The 23,283-nt window shown below is 38.5% G+C and overlaps 1 protein-coding gene across 1 annotated transcript in view; it reads left to right on the forward strand.

Annotated features, from left to right (window-relative positions):
- NBAS (neuroblastoma amplified sequence) overlaps window positions 1–23,283 on the forward strand; it is a 611,780-nt gene that overhangs the window by 381,565 nt on the left and 206,932 nt on the right. Inside the window, exons 39-40 of the mRNA XM_006880668.1 lie at window positions 10,560–10,636; window positions 10,997–11,134. Of these exons, the coding sequence (XP_006880730.1) occupies window positions 10,560–10,636; window positions 10,997–11,134 (215 nt within the window). The remainder of the gene's footprint in view (window positions 1–10,559; window positions 10,637–10,996; window positions 11,135–23,283) is intronic.

Here is a 23,283-nt window from a genome sequence, read left to right on the forward strand (position 1 = left end):
GGACATGTTGCCAGGAGGGACGGGTCCTTGGAGAGGGACATCATGCTTGGGAGGGTGGAGGGACAGCGCAGGAGGGGAAGCCCCTCTGTGAGATGGATTGATTCAGTGACTGGGGTAATCAGGATGGGTGTGTCAGAGGCAGTGTGGTTGGTGCAGGATAGAGCAGGGCTTAGGGCTGTTGTGCATAGGGTCGGTATGAGTCACAAACGACTCGACGGCACATAACAACAGCAACAACAACAATTTGTCTTTTGATTTCCTTGCTGCTGTTGCCAACAGTGTTGATTGTGGGTCCAGGCATGCTGAAGTTTACAATCTTTGCTTCTTGTTTGTCAGACGTGTTGCTGCCAGTTGGCACAGTGGTGACAATTTTGTTTTCTTGATGGTGACCTTGAATCCATATTTAAAACTACAATCCTTGACTTTCTGCAATATTGGTGAGCAAGTTTATGTCATCTGCATAACCTAGGTTATTCTAATGTCCAGCCTCCAAAAGGATCTATTCTGTATATGGATTCAAAAGATATGGAGACAGGACCCATCCCTGTTGCACTTCTTTCCTGATTTTTAACCATGCAGTGTTTCTTTGCTCTCTTCAGAGAAATGCTTGCTCGTCTTAGTAGATGTTTCATATGAGCACATTTAGCTATTCTGGAATTCCGATACCACTCAATCTTAGCCCAATTTGTTGTGATCCACACAGTAAAATGCCTTTTATAGTCACTGAACAGGGACATACTCTGCTTTCAGCCAAGATCCATCTGACATTGGCTATGGTATATCTAGTGCCACAGCCTCTTCTAAAACCCAGCTTGCACTTCAGTGTAACTTATTTTGCAGCCAGCATGGCATCTGATGGACCCCTTGGAAGCCCTGTTTGTTTTCTTATACCTTCATCTACACCTTTATAGTAATTTTGTCACATATTGGTTCAAACGGGTTATGATTTGAAGAGTGAGAAGCTTCTCATGTTACGTTTGATTTGCAGTTTTCCAGAACTCCGGAACGCTTTGATTTCAGTTAAAACTGCTGAGAAGCGTTTTTTGCTGGGCAGTGGAATGGAAATTGGTGCTTCTCTTTCATTTTCCTTCAACAAATCATTTGTTATGTTGGTCCCAGGCTAAGCAGTGCGGTTGTGGAGATAAATTAACCATAGTCCTTGTCTTGAGATAACTTCAACAATAAATTACATTAAGGATTGGACAAGTGACATGATCTGTTTCTATTTCAATAAGTGGTGGATATGGGCTGCTAGGATACTTGAGGCTTGCAGTCCTTCCCATCTAGAAACAGCTACAAAATTGAGGCTTGTTTGAACAAGAAACACAACTAGGTACAACTAGTATTGTTATATTGTTATGTATCCTGGAGTCAGAAATGACTCATATTGACCCTTTAGCAGGTTTTCAGAGGCAGCAAATCATACAGGAGGAAATTGCTCATCTTTCTCCCACAGAGCAGTTGATGAATTTGAACTGTATGCTTTTGAGTTGACAGTGCAATTCTTTGCTTCTAAGTCAGCAGAACTCCTTAATAATGTATAGTTTCCCCAGCTTATTAGAGAGGGAACTTATTTGCCCAGTAGTTCATTGCAGGGAACTTTCTTTGGAGAATAACTGAGAGGCAACATGAGCTTTTGACACAGTTATTAGAGAAATCTCTCCTCCTCCTTTTCTTCACTTTATTAAGACAATTTTCAAATGCACACAGTGGATGAAAATAGTTTTACAGTGGAACCCAAGCATTCACCTAGATTTTACAATTAACATTTTACTATATTTTATATTTATATATATAAATCTTTTAATCCCTTTACCTACCAAATGTAATTTATTTCTGACACTAAGTTGCAGACATATGTAAACATTGCACCATGCCTGTCTTTAGCCAGGGTTAATATTTGTTACTCATTTTTTTATGACATAAGATTTACATGCAACAGAATGCAACTATTGGATCAGCTCTGATAAATGCAACAGCTATGTAACTCTAACTGCTAGTAAGATGCAGACATTATCATTGCCCCAGAAACTTCATAACTTTTCCCAAGTAAACATTCCTTTATACTTCCTGGAACGAAATTTATACTATGATTTCCTCTCCCAGGAAGCATAGATTTATTTTTAGTCTTGTTGAGCTTAATTAAGTGGAATCATACAGTATTTATTCACTAGTATAAAATTGTAAGTGAAAGCTTTTGAAATTCATATATTCCACATATTCATAATATATTTTTAAATCTTACTACAGGGTTTATTTCTTTTTTAAAAAAATATGCTAGTTTATTTATAAAGTTTAAATTCATTGTTTTTCACAACAGATTCTTCCAATTTTCCTTATCCCCCCACCCATAATTGTACAGCTCCATGATTAACCCCCCCTGCATGCACGCGCGTGCGTGCACACGCAATATCCTCCTTTCTCTGCTTCCACCCTCCTCCTCCTTGGACCCTCATACTCATTCTACAATAATGATTTTATACAGTATTTGTCCTTGTGGACTGAGTGAATTCACTCAGCATAATGCTGTCTAGTCCCTCCCAAGTAAGGTAATAATTCAGAAAATCATTGTTCCTGCGTGCTGTGTAGTACTCCATTTTATGAATGTACCATAATTTGTCAATCCATTCTAATGTGGTTGGACGTCTGAGCTGTTTCCATGTTCTCGTGATGATGAATAATGCTGCTATGAACATTGAGATATTTAAGAAGTAATTGCAAAGACCATGGCCTGGATCAGGCTTACCTTGTTCTCCAGACTGAAACCATTCTTCTTCAATACTCTAGAGAGGTCCTTGACAGATTTTTGCAATACAATTCTTCTTTTGATTTCCTGGTTGCTGGTGTTGATTGTGGAGACAAGCAACTTGAAGTTGTTAACAATCTGAATTGTGTGCAAGTCTCTGTTTGAGCTTCAGTTCTCATTTTCTTGAGGTATATTCAAAGCAGTAATATTTTAAAATGTTTATTAAACAGTACTAGATCTAAGGAACCCTGGTGGCATAGTGTGTGTCATTATTGCATTGCTAACCGACAGATAGGCTGATGGGATTCACCACCTTCTCCATTAGGCAAAGATGGACAGTGTCTTCCCATGCTTTGGAAACCTCTTGGAGGTAAGATGGATTGATTCAGTGACTGGGGTAATGAGGGTAGGTGTGCCTGAGACAGTAAAGTTGGCACAAGATGGAGCAGAGTTCAGGGATATTGTACATAGGGTTGCTGTGAGTTGTTTTGTCGACACAAGACAACAACAATTCAAGACTGCTGGTTTCCTGCATTTCCTTTAACCATTTTATTGCAAATAGGGTCCTACCTAGGACAGAAGTTGTAAAAATGGCTGTCTTACCTAGGGGCAACCACTTGATAGTTTGTGTCGGCTGTTGGTACCTCGCTAGTGACTTCTGATGCTTACTTTTTAAAATTTTTACTTAGATTTTTATCATTTTCCTCTCTAGAAGGGTTGCTCTATAAGAACACAATCATAGAATAATTTAAATATAGTTACTTTTTGGCATTTCACTGGTTTCATCTGTTGACAGTAGAACTAAAGTCATAGCCATCCCCCAAAGCAGAAATAGAAAACCATGGATTCTTTTCTTCAGATCATTTTTGAATAATCAACTCATATGAATGGAAGCACACACTGTAGATGGAATTTGAGACTAGCTTTTTAAAAAAATCTTTTTCATCTTGAGTGTTTGAAATAATTGCCAAAAAGCTGCTAGAGGAGTTGAGCAAATGAACATTCAAAAGGGTGAAATATAGCAGCTCTGATGGAATGTGAGGACTAGGCTTAACATTGGAATTAAAACGCACTGGCAATTTTGCAACAGTTATGAACATTATAATCTCATGTCTTGTTTGAGCTACTAAGTCTCCTTCTGGGAGTTTAGCCCAGAATGTACTCACATTCACTTATATTTTATAAATGGCATATGTTGGTGCAGCATTGCTTGTGATAGCCTGAGATTGACGATACCTGGTATTTACCGATAAGAAAAGGCATTTATTCCATGTTCTATCTCCAGTTTCCTCTTTTTAAGATTAGCTGCTGTTCTGATTTGGGTAATTTATATCAGTTTTCTGAGCCTGTGTAAAATTGTCAAATGTTATCTCTCCTGTAGGATTTTTGTGATGCTTAGAGAGATATTCATGCAAAACACCTATGTCCTTTCTGGCTTAGCAAAGTAGGAATATAAAATTAGAGCTATCTTATAGTTAGAATAAATTCTTAGCATAATTTTTTTTCTACATAAAGGAATGTGAAGACAGTCTTCCTGTAAGTTCTGACTTGACAGCATATAACGGTACTGACCTGAGGTATGAAGGGTAAAGGAGACTGAGAGGAAAAAAAAATATTAAAAAATGGACAGTTTGATGATTGTTCGAGGAAAATCAGGTAGAGCAAAGGGATGGAAGTCACATTATAGGGTCTTGGGTAAGGATGAGTGTCATGGTAGTAGATGGAGTAAGGGCACATCCCTTAATGAAGACATTTAGTAATGAAGAACATGAGAGAACTTGTGTTCCTTAGAAAGGTTAGATGCCAAGAGAAGAGTAAATTTTCTCAGGAATTAGATCATTTGTGAGTTAACATGGGGCAAAAGAAAGGAAGGACAGACTTTTTGCTACTCAAAATCATATTTTTAAAAAAAAAAACTACTTCCCTGGAGAAGTTAGGAGAATTAACTAATTCAAATAATTATCCAAGGGCATGATGAATATAATATGGTATTGAAAGTTTTTTAGTTAAACAGATATACTGCTTTTTTTTTTCTCCATGAAATTATTCCACACACTTAAATTTGGTCATTCAGTCATTCATAATTTTGATGTACATTAAATAGAAAGTAATTGCCTTTGTTACCTCTATGGTATTGATTGATGGAAAAACCTGTTATAAGTCACTTTTAGGGGGAAATCCCCTGAAGAACTGAAACCAGTGAAGAAAATAATTCTTCAAATTTGAAGTCGATGGAGAGAGGGAGGGTATTTACTAGGTACTTTCTTACTAAATGCTAGTGTGATGCTGTATATTTTACATACTTTGTGTCTCTTTATACTGATTTGTATATGAAGAATTAAGCTCAGATTACAAATTCAAAATAATTAAAAACAAGGGTTGTTTTGTAACTTGTTTGGCATCAGGACCTGAACTAAATTGTTTTGCGGGTAGTCTTCAATATTCATTGAAGCTCAGCATCAAGAAGACAAAGATTCTTACCACTGGGCCAATTGGCAGCACCATGATGGATGCAGAAGAGATTGAGATTGTTAGCAATTACAGCTTGCTTGGATCTACAATCAACATTCTTCCCACCAGCGGTCAGGAAATCGAAATACAAATTGCATTGGGTAAATCTGATGTCATGGACCTCTGCAGAGTACTGAAAAGCAACAGTATCAGTCTATAGACTAAGGTGTGCTTAATCCAGGCCATGATGTTCTCAATTACTTGTTATGCTTCAGAGAGTTGGACAATAACTAAGGATGACAGAAGAAGAATCGATACCTTCAAGTTGTGGTGCTGGAGAAGAGTCTTGAACATACCATGGACTGCCAAAAAAACAAATAGGTCTGTCTTGGAGAGGCTGAAACCAAGTCTCTCCTTGGAGGCTATGATTTTGAAGCTCTATCTCACATACTTTAGTCATGTAGCCAGGAGAGACCAGTCCTTGGAGAAGGACATCATCGTACTTGGAAGGGTGGAGGGACAGCATACGGGAGAGAGATCCTGGATGAGATGAATCGAGACTGGGACTGGGGCAATGGGGGTTGGTGTGTCAGAATTAGTGAGACTGGCTCAGGACAGAGCAGGCTTGAGAGCTCTTGTACATAGGGTCACTATGGGTCACAGGCAACTCGATGGCACGTGACAACAACAACAATCAGTGAGGGTCTGATGCCTTAATAGGTAAGGAATTGTGCCAGCTTGAAGGCAGGCAGTTTGAATTTACCAGTTTTTTAATAGGAGAAAAATGAGCATTCTGCTCTCATGTGATTTACACCCTCTTTCCAACCCAATGACATACAGCAACACTAGCAGAAGTAGTAGCATTTGGATTACAGGGTATTTTCAAATTATTCTTGAAATGTAATGAAATAGATGATCCATGTGCCACATAATGTTTGTTGTAAAGTCATTTCTAACTCATGGTTACCTCATGTGTGTGGAACTGTACTCAGTAGGGGTTCTGTGGCTGATTTTTAAGCAGTAAATTTCCCAGCCTTTCCCCCCCTGGGTATTTTTTAGTGTAATTAAGCCACCAACCTCTCAGCAGCCAAGTACATGAATCATCTGTATCATCCAGTGATTTTTTTTTATTGGGAAAACATAATGGGGGTACAAGGAGGTGAGGGGTGGGGGCAGAAGGGTGAAGATGGCAGGGATGAAAATTGCAGGGGTGCAGTTGTAGAGCTGTACCATTTGGTTGGAGGGGGAAGCAGGTGAAGGAAATGAAAAGGATCCAGCGGAGACCAGATGCTACAGGGGAATGGTAAGCATTTTCCAATGGCAATTAAACCAACTGCCTTTTTGATTTGGGAACTGGATGCCGACTCTCTGGCTTCTTCATGCTGAACAGGGGCATTGATGTGAAGGGGGAAAGGGAGGACACTTTATTGCCTCACTGGTGGTCTTGGGTTAAAGCTGCTTGCCTTCTTGTTCTGTTAGAAGATATTTTCCTGTCATTTGTTCCCCTCTGAACTGCAAAGTGTTTTCCCAGGTGGGTCCAGTGGGGATGGCTTGTTGAACCCAGAGGCATCATCTTCCTTTGCTTCCTTAGCTGGCAGTTGTATTTCCTTTTTGTCACTGGCACTGGGTTCAGGGTCACGTCTGGAGTAAAACTCAGTGTCAAGGTTACCTATAGGAAAGGGAGCAAACCTAGAGAGAACAAACTTATGAGTTACAATAGAAGGGCTTTGGGGGTGTTGCTTTCATGTTTACTTGGGGAGAGGGTGGCGGAAAGTAGCCTAGATAAAATTCTCTGGATACCCTAGGCATTTTTTTGTTTGTTTGTTTTCCCCATCCAAGGGTAGGATGGCACAGTCTGGGGACTGAGGAGCTCACCCTGAGGGCCATGGCAGCTTGCTCCGAGCCGAGGGCTGAAGACAGCCTGCCCTGGGCAGAGGGCCGTGACAGCTTGCCCAGAGCTGAGGGCCGCAGAGGGCTGTGATGGCTCACCACGGGCCAGGGTCCGAAGACAGCCTGTCCTGACCAGGGCAACACCCCCCAGGGGCTGGGTGGTACACTCCCCCTCCAATTGTCTCCACCCCAGTGTGGTCCCCTCGCCTGACCAAGGACTATGTGGCCAAGGACAGCGTCCCCAATTCCAGCACCGCCACTTTTACCCATTCCCCCGATAAGTGGTCATACTATAATTTGACATAGGTGTCACAGCCCTCCCCCTTTATAAATGGCAAAGGAAACCTGAGAGTTGTGAACAGACTTTCCCCAGGTCTAAACAGCTTTTGGCAGAAGCATTCCACTGATCAAAATAAGTGGTGCATTTAGGATGTCGGTCCTCTTGGACATGCTGCCACTGTTAAGTGTCATCAAGTAGACAACTCACAGTGACCTTCAACAATCCATTGTATGGGTGATCATCTCTGCCCTGACCAAGGAAACCCAAACCTGCAGGCGTCAGGGCGTGTGTCATCTCCCCTTCATGGGGCCGGTGGGCGTATGTCCCATCTCCCACGTGGGTGGCTGGCCGACATGCGTCCTGGTGGCACGTGTCCTCCTCTGTGTGGGCGGCCCGCGGGCATACGTCCCATTTCCCACGTGCGCCCGTCCCATCTCCCGTGTACAAGCGTCCCATCTCCCGCGTCGTGCGCAGGCAGCTTGAGGGCGCCCGTCATCTCCCGTGCGGGTGGCCATTGGCTGCCCGCTTCCCCCACTGCCACCACCTTGGCTCCAAGATTTCTCCCCAGAACAAGTCCACTTTGTGGCAGTGTGGCGGTTCCTCTGCACTAGTCTTGGGGAGGCCTGGTGCCCACCATCCATCCTGGGTGAGGGATTCCATAGGTTCCGGCTGTGGAAGCTTCATGGAACTGGGGTGGCTGTGCAGCGCATTGCGGGCTCTGCAGGAGGGGTTTGGGAGCTGTGATACTCACCCATTCATCCTTGGGTATCCTTGAATTCCTGTTGTTGCGCCTCGATCTTCACTGAAGACCAGTCATCAACTGTTTAACTGTTCAATTATCAATTAACAGAGGTCTGTAGAAGGCCACAGTGGCCCTGCTCCAACTGGTCCGCTGCTCCCGCAGCTCACCACGTTGTCTCTGCCTCTGCCTCTGCCGCCATTTTGGATCTCTCATTCAGTGATTTTTATGTACAGCATAACCCTCCTTAACAAATTAGCATTCTTAAGCACAAAATCACTCAGGAAATTAATGATGGGTCTGAGTTTTAATCCCATCTCGGGCTTTTCTGGTTCTAAAGATGATTCCCTTCCTTCTTTTCCAATTTCTCTGATTTTGTAGAGAGTAATCATGTTTATAGAGATTATTTTAATTGTGTATATGAAATAAAGGATATTGTTGTTGTAGTGTACCATAAAGTCAGAACTGACCCACAGGTGACCCTCCGGTGGGTTTTCATAGGCAGTCAATCACACAGGAGATTAGCCATCTTTCGCCCACAGAGCAGGATACATGATGATATTTTTTTGGAGAAAATGTTTGTGTCAGGATAATTATTTTTACTGTTTAATCAAAATCACAAATATATTCTTTTTGTCTGTCAGGATGATTTTTCATTTTTAGCTTATGGAATGTACCTTAGGATTTATGAGTTAAACTTTATATTCGATTACGAGTGCTTACTAACAAGATGCTAGAGAACATCTTCTGTATCTATGAAATAATATGCTAAACAGACTCAAACTCATTGCCATTGTTTTGGAGTCTGGGAATCTCATGGGAGAAAGTTGCCTATTTTTCTCCTCTGGAGCAGCTGGTGGATTCTAACCACCAGAGAGAGTCCTTTGGGTTAGCAGTGCAATTCCTTGTAGAGTGTACTGCAGAGCTTCTTAAGAAATGATAGGTTGGCTTTGAAAAGATGCCTCTGGTACTTAAGCATTCAGCTGGAGATTCTGTCCTTCAAAGATATAACCCTTGAAATCTACGCATTTATTCCAACTGGGTTGTCATTGTGTTGTTGTTTTTGTTTTAAAATTTCCTTCATGGTCTACAACTTTTTAATGTCTTCAGTGGTAGCATGCTTTCATCCATTGAGTGTTTTTGCTTTTTGAAAATAGACAAGTTGATTTTGAAACCATTATATGAAGGTGAAAAAATACTGTAGATTGTTTTGTTTTGTTTAAAAAAACAACAACAACAACCAAAAAACAGGTATGATGAAGAGTTCCAGTAAGTAAAGTGGCTATTTTTTCCCAAGCTAATGGCACCTAATAACAACAGTAGGGCCTTTGGTTGCCTGCCACCATAGTTCTTAAGAAGAGGGTCATCTAATGAAAAGGACTGAAGAGCAACTCCTTTGAATATGTGATCTAAATTTTGAATAATAGGCTCAAATATGCTTTTTCCAGAATGGATTCTTTTGTACATATAAAGCAAATTTTTTGAACATAATTTAAAAATTTCAGAGACGTCACTAGCTAGTCTCTTTTATAACTGCAGATTATCATAGTCTGTATTTCTTGAAAAAAAAAAAAAGAGGATTTATTTCCTGATTACATTTGACTCTTAGGTACTTGCACTAGGCTATTAAATATTTAAAATATGTTTTATTAACAAAAATGTGTTGTTTTTGTTATGTACCATTGTCACTTGCAACTCACTGACCCTATGTCCAACAGCTCTGAACCCTGCTCTATCTTGAGCCAATTTAATAGTCTCTGACACACTTACCCCCATTACCCCAGTCACTGAGTCAGTTCCTCTATAGAAATGTAAACTTTTTTGTAATTGTACTTGATCTCTTTCATTACTGATGAGGTATTTTCTGATTACTGCTTGCACAAAATATTGTGGAAAATATTGTTAATAAGTGTGGGGATCTTTGAAGATAACATATAAACAAAATGAGAAGCGATTATTTTTAATTTACTTGTTTTTTGATGTGTGTTGAAAAGCAATGTTCTTGGAAGTACCAAAACAATCTTTCTATTATTATAAGGTTTAATCTAACTAACTTTGCATTCCATACATCAATTCTTTGATCTGATCTTTGGTATTCACATGATCATATTTCATATTATCTGTTACTGATATATCTCATATTATCTGTTATTGATATATCTAATTTTACAGGATTGTGTAGAATTTTCTTTAAAACCAGTAAGTTAGCATTAATAAACCACTTTAACTAATGTGTTTATGCCTCGAGTGTCCAATTGCCTGAAAAAGATTTCTTCTAGTGTAATGAGTAGTATACTATGTCTGAATTAAGATAGGTTACTACCTAGCATAATTCTGTGTGATCTATACCTTTTGGGATCATGTAAGACTGGAAACATGGCACTTAATAACTATGAATGTCAGATAAATTATCAAGAAAATTAATAGCTTTTTTCTTTGTTTTCTGTTTTCAGTTCTCTTACAGCTCGCTAGTGATGCTTTACCAAATGACATGACCTTGGCTCTCGCTTACCTGCTTGCTTTACCCCAGGTGAGTTTACCCTTACTAGAGAAGAAAAACTGCATTAAAAAAAGCTCTGTACTGGAGATTTTCATCACTGAAATTGTTTATGTTTTCATTCTTTTCTGATTGTTGCTAGGTGCCAAAAGAATCTTGGTCAGGGTCCATGGAGAGAATTCTAGTACTAGCTTAAATGCTAGTCATTTTAAATCCAGTTTACCATGTGTAGAAATGGATTCATAATGACTTAACTCTTTTATTGTAGGCACATATGTTGATATGATGGAAATTTTGAACCCAAATTCTGAGTAGTGACAAGAAATGTGATAATTTCTTACAAGTTTGTTCATTTCCTTTCAGTTAAGTTAATTCTGTTGTGTTCTCTCCTAGGTGTTAGATGCTAACAAGTGTTTTGAAAAGCAGTCCCATTCTGCTTTATCTCTCCAATTGGCCGCGTATTACTACAGCCTACAGATCTATGCCCGTTTGGCACCATGCTTCAAGGACAAGTGCCATCCTCTTTACAGGGTGAGTTCTCATCGTTCCCACTTGATTAATGAACAAAGCTTTAACTAAGCAAAACATGTGTTTGTGCCTTGGAGGAAGTGATTTACTTTTTCTACTCATGTATCAACCCTTCCTTCTATAAGATGTGTTCTGAAGAGGAGAGCTCTGGTGGTCTAGTCCAGAAGTTGGACTGTTAATGCAAGGGCAGTGCCTCTCTGAAAGTTTAATCTACAAGTAAACCTGAGAAGCAAGATTGAAAGTCTCCTCTCATGTAATTTAAGGCATTGGAAGCCCAACAAAGGTTCAGCTATGAGATTGTTTCACCTCAGCAGCAATGTGATGGTGTTTTTTTTTTAAAAACTTATGTAAGAGTAGGAGCTCTGGTGACTTAGTGGTAAGGAATTGCACTGGCATCCCAAAGGCACATGATTTGAATATAACGGCTGTTGTGTGGAAGAGAAAATGGCAGTCCCCTTCTCTGTGATTTACAGCATCTGAAAACTCTCCAGAAGATCAGCTATGAGTTAGTTCTTACCTATAGGAACCCACCAGCAAAATCAGGATTGCTAAAACTTCTATTTCTGGTGTCCTAGTTAATAGAGTTGTACTGCTAACCCACAGGGTGTACATCTCTGATGATTTGAATCTACCAGAAACTCCATAGGAACACCCATTGTAATTTATGGCCTCAGAAATCCATATTGGAGGGTTGAATCAACTTGATGGCAGCGAATTTGATTTTTTTAAGTGAGAAGTCATTTTCTATAGTGGTTGTATGTTTTTAAAGTTAATTGTATCAAATAACAGGAAGATCATCCATGCTGTACCGATTTCAACAGGGCTTCCAAGCCGAGGACACACTTAACAGGAATGGTGGTTTTCCTCTGAAATAAGTAGCCATTGAAAATCGTAGGAATAACAGTAGAATATTACCTGATATTGTACTGGAAGACGAGTCTTTCAGGCTGAATGGTTATAAAAACATAACCTGGAACACAGTGGCTGCAGCAGTGGCCTCTGGCACATCAGCACCATGAAGATGGCCCAGGGAAGTCTTTGGTTCTGCTTTACAGAGGATCTTTATGAGTTGGAACCAGATTTATGGCACCTAACAATAACAATGAATAAATTGTTAAAATTTCAAAAGGCAGCTTGGGGCAACAAAGCAAGATACTGTAATGAAATGTGCAGAGAGCTAGATTCAGAAAATCGAAAGTGCCAGACTCGCTCAGTGTTTCTTAAGCAGAAGGAGTTGAAAAACAAATTCAAGCCACGGGTGGCAATACTTAAAGATAGTGTGAGAGAATGTTGAATGATCCAGGAAGTATCAAAAGAAGATGGAAGGAATACACAAAGTCACAGTATCAGAAGGAATTGGCTGACATAGAGGAATTTCATGAAATAACATATGAGCAAGAGCCTATAGTGATGAAGGAGGAAGTTCAAGTTGCTATGAAGGAATGGGAGAGGAACAAGGCTCCAGGAGTTGACAGCATACCAATTGATTTATTTCAACAAACAGACACTGCCCTGGGTGTGCTCACTAAGTTGTGCCAGAAAATCTGGAGGACAGCCAGCTGGCCAACTGACTGGAAGAGATCGATATTTGTTCCCATTCCAAAGAAAGGTGACCCAACAGTGTGCGGAAATTATTGAACAATATCATTGATAACACATGCAAGCAAGGTTCTGCTGAAAATTATCCAAAAACGTTTGGAGCCCTATGTCAACAGAGAACTGCCAGATGTGCAGGCTGTATTTAGAAGAGGTCGCGGTACTAGGGATGTTATAGCTAATGGTAGATGGATCTTGACCGAAAGCAGAGAATACCAGAAGAATGTCTATCTGTGCTTCTTTGATTATGAAAAGGCTTTTGACTGTGTGAATCACAACAAGCTATGGCTGACTGAGAAGAATGGGAATCCCAGAACATTTGATCGTGCTAATGCGAAACCTATACTTGGACCAAGAGGCAGTCGTCAGAACAGAGCAGGGAGACACTGGATGGTTCAAAATCAAGAAACAGATCTGTCAGGGATGTATTTTGTCTCCATACCTTTTCAATTTGTATGCAGAACAGATCATCCGAGATGCTGGCTGTATGAGGAGGAATGTGGCTTAATGAGGAGGGATGAGGAGGATTGGTGGAAGAATCATCAACAATCTGTGTTATGCAGATGACACAACCATGCTCACTGAAAATGAGGAGGACCTGAAGCACCTGCTGCAGAAGGTCAAGGACTGCAGTCTTCAATATGGATTGAAGCTTAATATCAAGAAAACAAAGATTCTCACCACTGGGCCAATTGGCAGCATCAGTATGGATGGTGAAGAGATTGAGATAGTTAACAGTTTTTGTTTACTTGGTTCCACAGTCAGCACTCTTTGGTAACAGCAGCCAGGAAATCAGGAGACGAGTTGTATTGGGAAAGTCAGCTGTGAGGAACCTCTTAAGAGTACCGAAGTGCAACGACATCAGGCTGGAGACTAAGGTGCGCCTAGCCAGGCTATAGTCTTTGCAGTTCCGTGCTATGCATTGGAGAGTTGGACAGTGAATAGGGATGCTAGAAAGAGAATTGATGCCTTTGAGTTGTGGTGCTGGCAAAGAGTATTGAATATACCATGGACTGCTAGAACAAACAGATTTGTCCTGGAGAGGGTGAAGCCAGAATGTTCCCTGGAGTTAAGGATTCTGAAGCTTCGTCTGACATACTTTGCACATGTTGCAAGGAGGGACTGATCCTTGGAGAGGGACATCATGTTTGGGAGAGTGGAGGGACGGCGCAGGAGAGGAAGACCCTCGATGAGATGGATCGATTCTGTGAGTGGAGTGGCGGGAATGAATGTGTTTGAGACAGCGTGTTCGGCACAGGATAGAATGTTTAGTGCTCATGTACATAGGGTCGCTATGAGTCGTAAACGACTTGATGGCATATAACAACAAACAACAATGACAATGGCTCACGAACACACGGGTCTTTTCATGGGTGTGTTTGTCACTTTAAATGGCTTCAATGAAGCATCTGTTCATGTTCTTTTCCCACATTTAAAATCGTCTTTTTGTTATTGAGGTGTTGCATTTTCTATAAATGGTAGTGATTAAACCCTTGTCATATATGTCATTGCTAAAAAAATTTTCCTGCTTGGGAGATTTTTGTTTTACATTTTTGGTGAAATCTTTTGATGAGTGTAAATATTTCATTTTTAGGAAATTTTATTTATCTAATTTATCTTCTGCTGTTTATATATTTTAAATTAGATTTGACAGTCTATTTATACTATAAGTTAGAACATTTAGCTTTCTTCTTTGGGGTTTTTTCCCTTTAAACTTTATAATTTTAGGCTTAGCATTTGGCTCTTTGGGCCATTTTGAGTTTGTTTTTGTGGATGTTGTGAAGTCTGAATCTTGTTAAATTTTTCTTCAAATGAGTCTTTTTCCTCCCAGCACCATATACTTAAATAGGTTCTTTATTCTCCTTTTCCTGGACCGTGACCCCTTTTCAAAGATTAACTATATAGCTGGATGGATTTATTTGTGGGTTTTCAATTCTATTCCACTGATATTTGTGTCTCTTGTGCCTTACCAAGACATTTTGAATCCCATGACTAGTAGTTTCTGAGGTGAAAAGTATGAGGTCCATTACTATGTTCCTCTTCTTCAGTGAAGCTTTAGCTTTCTAGGGCCTCTTTCCTTTCTGTATAAAGTTGGAGATTTTTTTTTTTTTCTGTTTTGTTAAAGAATCTTGTTGGAAATTGTTGTGGGCTTATCTAAATAGGGCACTGGTGATATAATATTCACATTTTTATAATCATTAATATTCCAATCCAAGAATATGGTATGTTCTTCCATTTACATAAATCACTTTTGGATTTTTACAGTAGTGTTTCATGGTTTTCTTTGTGCGTGTTTGTTGGTGTTTTGTATTGTTGAGTCAACACCAACCCATAGCTGACCCTCCAGGGGGTTTTCAGAGGCATTTAATCTCACTATCTCACTGGAAGACACTGCCCGTTCTTCTTCCACAGAGGAGCTGTTGGTCTTGAACTGCGGGCTTTCAGTATAGCAGCGCAGCTTTTTACATTTGTGTACTGTTGAGTCAGAACTGACCCATGGTTGACCAACTCTTCAGCAGGTTCCCAGAGGCAGTTAATTGCATGGGAGATTGCCCTGCCTTCACTCATGGAGCAGCTTGTGGATTTGAAACGTAAACCTTTGGAATTGCAGCCTAACTTTCTACCACTAGGCCACCAGAGCTCTTTAGAACCCTAGTTAAAATAGTTTTTAATTATCTTACTCTTTGAGGCTATCCTTTTGACGTTCTATTATAAATGGTATTGCTTTCCTGGTTCCTTTTTGGAGTTTTCTTTGGTAGGGCAAAGCAGTCTAACTAACTTTTGCACATTGATCTTTTAACTTGTAACTTTATTGACCTTTTTTAGTAGTTCCAGTAACTATCCTGTGTAGTCTCTTGGATTTCTGGTTATATATAATCATTTTGTCTGTGAGTAGGACTGTCTTTCTTGCTTATTTAAAAACCAGAAAACCAAACCCATTACTGTCAAGTTGATTCTGGCTCATAATAACCTCTGTCAGTTTTCCAAGGTTGTTAATCTTAATGGGAGTAGACAGCCTGTGTGTCTTCCTCAAAGAGGCTGATGGTTTGCACTACTGGCATTTCAGTTAGCAGATCAACAGTCTACTATGCTGTTTCTCTTTCTTTCCTGATCGTTCCATCTAGAACTTCTTAGACAATACTGAGTTAAGAGAAATGCTAGGGATATTCTACTCTTGTTCCCATTCTCAGGGAGAATTACTTTCAGTCTGTCTGCATTGAGAATGAAGATGCCTGTTGGGTTTTTATATATTCCCTTAATTATCTTGAGGATTTTCACTTCTAATTCTTGTTTGCTGAGATTTTTTATTAAGAAAGAAGTTGAGTTTATGGTTTTTCTTGTTTTTGTTGTTTTCCTCCAATTGATAAGAGCATGTCATTCCTTGCCTTTTTTTGTTTATATAGTTAATTATGTTAATTGTGTTTCTACCATCCTTACATCCCTAATATGAATCCCACTTGATCATGAATATAGGGTTTTTTAAAATATGTTACTTAACTTCTTTTGATGAGAATTTTCTTGTGACTTTGTATCTACTTTCATAAGACATATTGGTGTAGTATTTTCTTTTCTAGTAGTATCTCCTTCATGTTGTTAACAGGATTCTCCTGATTTTGTAGAATGAATTAGAAGACATTATTTCTTTTTATGTTTTGTAGCATAATTTGAATAGAACTATTGTTAACTCTAATTCTAATTATTTGATAGAATTCATCAGTAATGACATCTGGATCAGGGCTTTTTGGTTGTTGTTGGGGTAGTTTTGCCACCCGTCACTGGAAAAAGGAATCTTATATACTGGAGCTGGAGTGGAAAACACAGAAGTTTTATTATGTACCAGTACATAGGATGCTGTATATAGTCTATGCATATAGGCACATGACAACAATAACATACTATGACAGTGCTTCCAGAAACTCTACGGACTTTGATGAATGTCGATAGTTGTAGAGGGGCTTCAAGTCTTTTGTTCATAGGATCACTATGAGTTGTGTTCAACTCGAAGGCAATCAACAACAACAACATATAGGATGCAGAGGTGATGAAGTTCCCGTCAGTGGGGAGAGACAGGACAGCAGAGTATGAAAATTTTTATAGTATCTTTTTTTGCCCAGGTGTTCCGTGGCCACATCCTAGCATAGTTGGTTCGGTCTTACCAATATTCTGGGGATAATTGGAACTGTTGACATGTCATGGTTTAAGATTATAGGAAAGGGCTGGAAATGAAATTAATAAATAAAGGATTTAGTTTGATAATTCTGCTAGACTAAGAGAAAGTCTCTTTTCCTCCTAAGGTACTATTTTTTAAAAATATTAGTTTTACTTTGTAGTTACTAGGTACTATTGAGTTGAGTATGACTCATAGCAAACCTATGAACAACAGGTCAGAAACCTGTCCTGTTCTGTGCTATGCTGGTCATCCTCAACGCATTTGAGTGCATTATTGCCGTAGTCATTGTATCAATCCATTTCACCGAGGATCTTCCTCTCTTTCATTGACCCTTCATCTTTCCAAGCATTTTATCCCTTTCCAGCATATACCTTTTCCTAACAATTTGCAGAAGTATGTAAATGAAGCTTCTCCATCCTAGCCTTCAAGGAACACTCTATTTGCTCTTTTGTCAGTGCATGGGATATTCAGTAGGCTTCTCCAGCACCACAGTTCTTATATCTATTATTTCTAGAAGAGTTCTTTTAGATACAGACTGAGATAAGATGTTCGTTTCTATGACTTTATTGTTGGTTGCTGGAAATTTGGGAATTTTTTTTAAAATGAATTTTTAATTTTGTTGTTGTTGTTATGGGATTACTTTTCTTTTTCTACCCTTGAAAACACACTGGAAGATCAGCTGTGGGTTGGTTTTGATTGCAGGACACATATCAACAACAATTTGCATTTGTGTTCCTCCAGGTAGTTAGGTTAGGAAATGGATCTTCTAGGCTTGCAAATTTGTTACAGTTTTCCTAAATAATATTTTATAATTTTGTAAAGAACTCATTTTGTTCTCTTATCTTGTCTCTCATCTTGTTTCTTATTTTGATTGTTTTTATCTTCTCATTGTTTTTTACTGTCAGTTTGACCAGTGTTTTTATATTTCATTCATCCTTTCTAAGAATTATATTCAATCTTAGTTGTTTGATTTATTTCTGTTCTCATGTTTATGATTTTCTTTCTTTTGGAGACTATTGGTTTATTTTGTTGCCCTTTTCCTGTTATTTTAGCTATAACATTAAGCTATTGATTTTAGCCCTATCTAATTCTTTTTTTATGTGTATTTATTGCTATGAATTCTCCTCTGAGCACAACTTTTGCCGTGGCTCAAAGGTTTTCTTATCTACGTAGGGTATTCATTTCCATGTTTTATTTTTTTAATTTATTCATTATTGCACATTTTCTTCCCCCTTCACTCCCCCTAGAACCACCGTGCAGTGCACCCCTTATTCCAGATTATTCTCCTACATATAATGCATAGTCATATGTTCCTTTCAAACGGTTCTTCCCATCATCTGTTTTAATGTGGTGCTCATTAGCTATCCACTCTTTCCCCATTCCCTCTCCCAACCCCCCCCATGTCTGTCTGATTTTATAACAGCAGTGTTAACACAGTGTTTATCCTTTTGTGACTGAGATATTTCACTTAGCATAATGTCCTCAAGGTTTCCTTCATGTTGTGTAATGTTTTATTATTTCATTGTTTTCAGTGCTACACAGTATTCCATTTCATTGTCATTTGATTCTAGGAAATTTTAAAATTTCATTTTTAATTTCTTCTGTTTCACAGTTGTTCTTAAGCAAGGTATTATTCAGACCCTGTATAACCAACATCTTTTATTGTTCTGCTTATTATTAGTTAGACTTAAATCATCCTAATTAGAGAAGATGCTTTTTATTTTTTCCAGTGTTTATTTTTCATTTATAAAACTTAGTTTTGTGACCTAAAATACCATCTATTATGGAGAATGATCTATGTACTTTGGAGAAAATTGTGTTGCTTTTATGGGGAGTTTTCTGTAGATGCCCGTAAGGTCAATTTAATTGATTGTATTATTTAGATCTTCTGTATCTTTGTTATACCTTTCACTATTAATTATATTTTCCATCAGTAATGGTGTATTGGAAGGAGGAGTGGCATCCACTTCCATAATAGCTTGCCTCTGGAAACCCTACGAACCTGTAGAGAGGATAAAAGGCACCCAAGCATCGAGGACTCTCCTTCATAGGGTCGCTATGAGTCACCTGCGACTCAACGGCACTTAACAAAAACAACAACAATGGTGTATTAAAGCCACACTGTTATTGGGGTGTACTCTATCTTTTTTTCAATACAGATATGGTTTGTACAATATATATTAGAGCTCTGTCATTCAGTACACCAATGTTTATTAACAGTCAAATCTTCTCTAGGTAGTGACTCTTTAATCATTAAGTAATGCTGCTATTTTCCTCTTGTAATACATTTTTACTTGAAATATAATTCGTATAATATTATTATTACTATTACTGCTCTTTTGTTGGTTACTGTTTGCTTGATATTTCATTCCTCACATTTCAGTTTTTAACCTCTTTATGTCTTTGTGTCTACTCTATGTGTGTTTTGTAAGCAGCATATTGGTAGGAATTTTTCTTAATCTTTTCTGCCACTCCATCTTTTGACTAGTATATTTAAACAGTTTAAATTCACTGTGAATATTGATACATATTTATTGCTCTCATTTTTTGTTACTATTTTTAAGGGTATTGAGAATTTTTGTTCGACAAAAGTTTTTGTTGTGAGGTTTTTTTTATGTCCTGAGTTTTATTTGTGAATTTATTTTTAATTCCATCATTGATTTTTTAATTTACTACATCTTTATAATGCTCTTCTTTTTTATTTTGGTAAGTAGATTTATTTACCTTATTTGTGATTACTTTGAAATTTCCCTTTATATTGCTAAGTTTTCCAATAGTCTGTTATTACTTGGTTTCATTTTTACTTCCTCTGTATGTACAATATCCATAACTACATTATTTATTCCCCCTCCTTTTTTAAAAAATTGCCATTTCTGCTTTCTTGTTTTCAGTAATACAGCTTTATTTTACTTGTGAGCTTTATTTAGATTGGTATCTTGTTGAGGGTAATGTGTCTAAACCTCAAGTTGTCTGATGCTTTTGATTCTAAGTGATTTCTTATAAATTATCTGGATTTTATAGATGCCCTTATTTCTTTTTATCTGTTCATGTCTTAGTTTTAGGACAGATACTTTTCTTTGTGATTTGAATGAAAGTTTATAAAACAAATTAACTTTTTACTCAACTATTCCTACATATTTTTGTCCTGTGATGTTAATTTTAGTACTCAATAGGGTTGGCAGCATGGGGCTGGAATTCATTTTGAAAAACATCTACATGATCTGGGATCTATAGAAGCTTGTTGGCTGGGATTGTTGAGCATTAGGGTGGAAAGTTGATTCACTAAGGGGAGTGAAGTGAGATGGTAAGGCCTCCTAGTTAAAAACCCATTAAGGCCTGAGGGCTGCTGGTTTAAATTGTTTTTTATCAAACATTCTTCTAGGTGGTATAGCACTGGTCTGTGCATTGCTGTACAGAGATAACTCGTGATTGCTGTGATAGTAAATAAACACGGTGACACTGATGTGCCAAATGTAAAAATGGTTACTCATGGTGGACAGTGTTTAGTGGAGCTTCCTGATTAAATCAAGCTTGGAAGCAGGAGTGGAATCCACTTCTGATGGCTTGCCTCCGGAAACTTTATGAACATGGAGAAATGACCAAAGTTATACAAGTATTAAGGTCTTTCATTCATAGGGTCGCTATGAGTCGTCTACAACTTAACAGCACTTAACAACAACAACAACATAGTATTACAGCACACTATTCCCACTTCCTCTTTGCAATAAAAATTTCCATTAATTTTTCTATACTTCTGTGTCTTACTTTTCTTTAATGATATTGTACAGATCATCCCCTTATTGTATATTGCCTTTCCTTTCACCCGTTTTATTATGTCTGTTACCTATTTTTACCACCTTTTTTCTTCTTTCCCATTCCTGTTAACCATCCAAGAATGATTCTGCCTCTCTATAGATATAAACTTTTCTTGAGCTTTTTGTAATGGTAGTCATATATAACATTTGCGTCTTTTAACTAACATGTCACTCAGCATAATGTCCTTTAGATTTCTCCCAGTTAGGCAGTTTGGAGAATTTTTTTTTCTTTTCTTTTTAGTGTTACATAGTACTCTGTTCTGTGACTATACACCAGTGTTACTTCATGTGCACTACTGACCCTAATGGTCTGTGACTGTGAACTTCAAAAGACCACTCTCTAGGTCCTGGTTTTCTCCACACACTGTGAATGCCAAGATCTTTGAAATTCTCACCCTCCTTCCTATCCTTTGCTTCTCAAATCTGGATCATTTTATCATCATCTTGCTTCACTCTGTATTGCTCAGCTGTGAATTGGTTCCAACTTGACAGTAAGAGCTTTTTGAGACTAGTCAGGAGAAGTTAGAGTGGCTGTGAATGCTTAATGGAGAATTGATTTTAATTCAGTGCCCTAATGGAAGATAAAAACAACAGCAAAAATAACCAAATCCACTGTACTTTTCACCTTTTATGGGGAATTCTGTGAAGTTACCGTCATTTTCTGTCAAGGTTGTTTCTGGATTTGTCTAAGGATGTCCTCTCACCAGAGCACCTGGCATACCTCCTCTATTCTGTGTCACTCCATGTTTGTGGGCCTTTGTTTTGCTGTGTATCAGTGTCTGATCTAATGTTTCATTCTTCCCTTTGATGTTCAGGGTTTTACCTTTGTCATCTGTTGCGTGTGTCTCTTAGTTTTTTTGCAGGCCTTCAGTGTAGAGGGGTGGCAAAGTGTGTCTCATGGCACCACCATCTTGGCCCTTCTCTAATAAGAAGTTTGGGTATGTTTCGCTGAGTAATGTCTGGGTGTATTTACAAACCATTTTATGAATTGAAATTTTAATGTAATAGACTTAATGGAGAGTGTTTTATAACTACATATTGTACATAAGTTGGATTTTTTTTATGACCCAGAAAATACCTGCCTGTGGAGTGCTTTTCAAGCAGCAGACAAGTACTGCCTTTTTCAGCGTTTTATGATGTTGATTTGTCAGGCTTTAGTAACATGTAGAGCTTCTGATATTTATGATGAATGCTAACTTTTTTCTCTGGTATTTTATTTTGGTTTGTTCTTTTGTTTTCCCATCATTTATTTTATGGAGTTCTTAGTCAGGAGCTCTGTTGGCATAGTAGATAAGGAGATAACACTACCAACCCCGGCCCACCAGCAGCTTGGGAGAAAGATGGTCAGTCTCTTCTCATGCAGTTTCCCCTCTTTGAGAACCCACTGCAGAGCCAGCTGTGAATCAGTTCCAACTTGATGACAATAAGAGCTTTTTGAGAGTAGTCGGGAGAAGTTAAAGTGGCTGTTTATGCTTAATGGAGAATTGATTTTAATTCATTGCCCAAATGGGAGTTAAAAACAACAGCAAAAATAACCAAATTTACTGCAGTTGAGTCCTTTCCAATTCACAGCAGTCTCCTAATGGGTTTCTTTGCAAGAGGAGAATCTCTTATGGAGTGACCTAGTGGTTTAAAAAACCTGCAGTCTTTTGGTTAACATCCCAGTCAATATGTTGCACACTATGTCATCAGGGTTCTTAAATGGAAGATGGCACTATCTAATGTAGCAAGGGTGACAACATAATTCTATCCAGTGCTGTACCTTTCTCTTTTTATGCCAAAGAATGGTAATTGCATAGAGAAAATGTCAAGACATACTTGCTACTAAACTCCAAGCATCTTTTTATATAACTTTTGCTAATTTCTGAGGGGATTATGGGGACAAATCATAAGTCCTTTGCTGTTGATATTGTTATATGCATTTGAGTCAGAAATGACTCATAGCTGACTCTCCAGCAGATTTTCAGAGACTACAAAATGCATGGAAGGAGATTGTCTAACCTCCTGTGAAGCAGCTAGTAAATTCGAACTACATGCCTTTGGGTTGAGAGTGGAACTCTTTGCCAGTAGGCTACCATAGCTCCCTTTCTTCAGTAAGTACACAACTAAGAGATTGTTGTAGTGTATTATACAGTCAGAACTGACCCATAGCTGACATTCTGGCAGGTTTATAGAGGCAGTTAATTGCATGGGAGGAGATTGCCCATCTTTCTCCTGTGGAACAGCTGGTGGCAGCACAGTTTCTTAGCACTAGGTCACAGTTCCTTATGTTTATTTATAGAAACTATTTTTAATTCTTGACACTGGATGCTCTATTAACTTTAAGATATTCTTTTAATTGATCATTTTCAAAGTAGATTAACAAATAGATTAGAATTTCAAATCTACCTTGTGGATACTAGGGATATTGTAGCTGATGTCAGATGGATCTTACCTGAAAGCAGGGAATACCAGAAGAATGTCTATCTGTGTTTCATTGATTATGCAGAGGCATTTGACTGTGTGCATCATAACAAACTGTGGCTGACTCTGAGAAGAAAGGGAATCCCAGAACATTTAATTGTGCTAAT

This window comes from Elephantulus edwardii, unplaced genomic scaffold, assembly GCF_000299155.1.
Source record: "Elephantulus edwardii isolate Elephantulus edwardi_28Jun2011 unplaced genomic scaffold, EleEdw1.0 scaffold00009, whole genome shotgun sequence".
NCBI classification, from domain to species: Eukaryota; Metazoa; Chordata; class Mammalia; order Macroscelidea; family Macroscelididae; genus Elephantulus; species Elephantulus edwardii.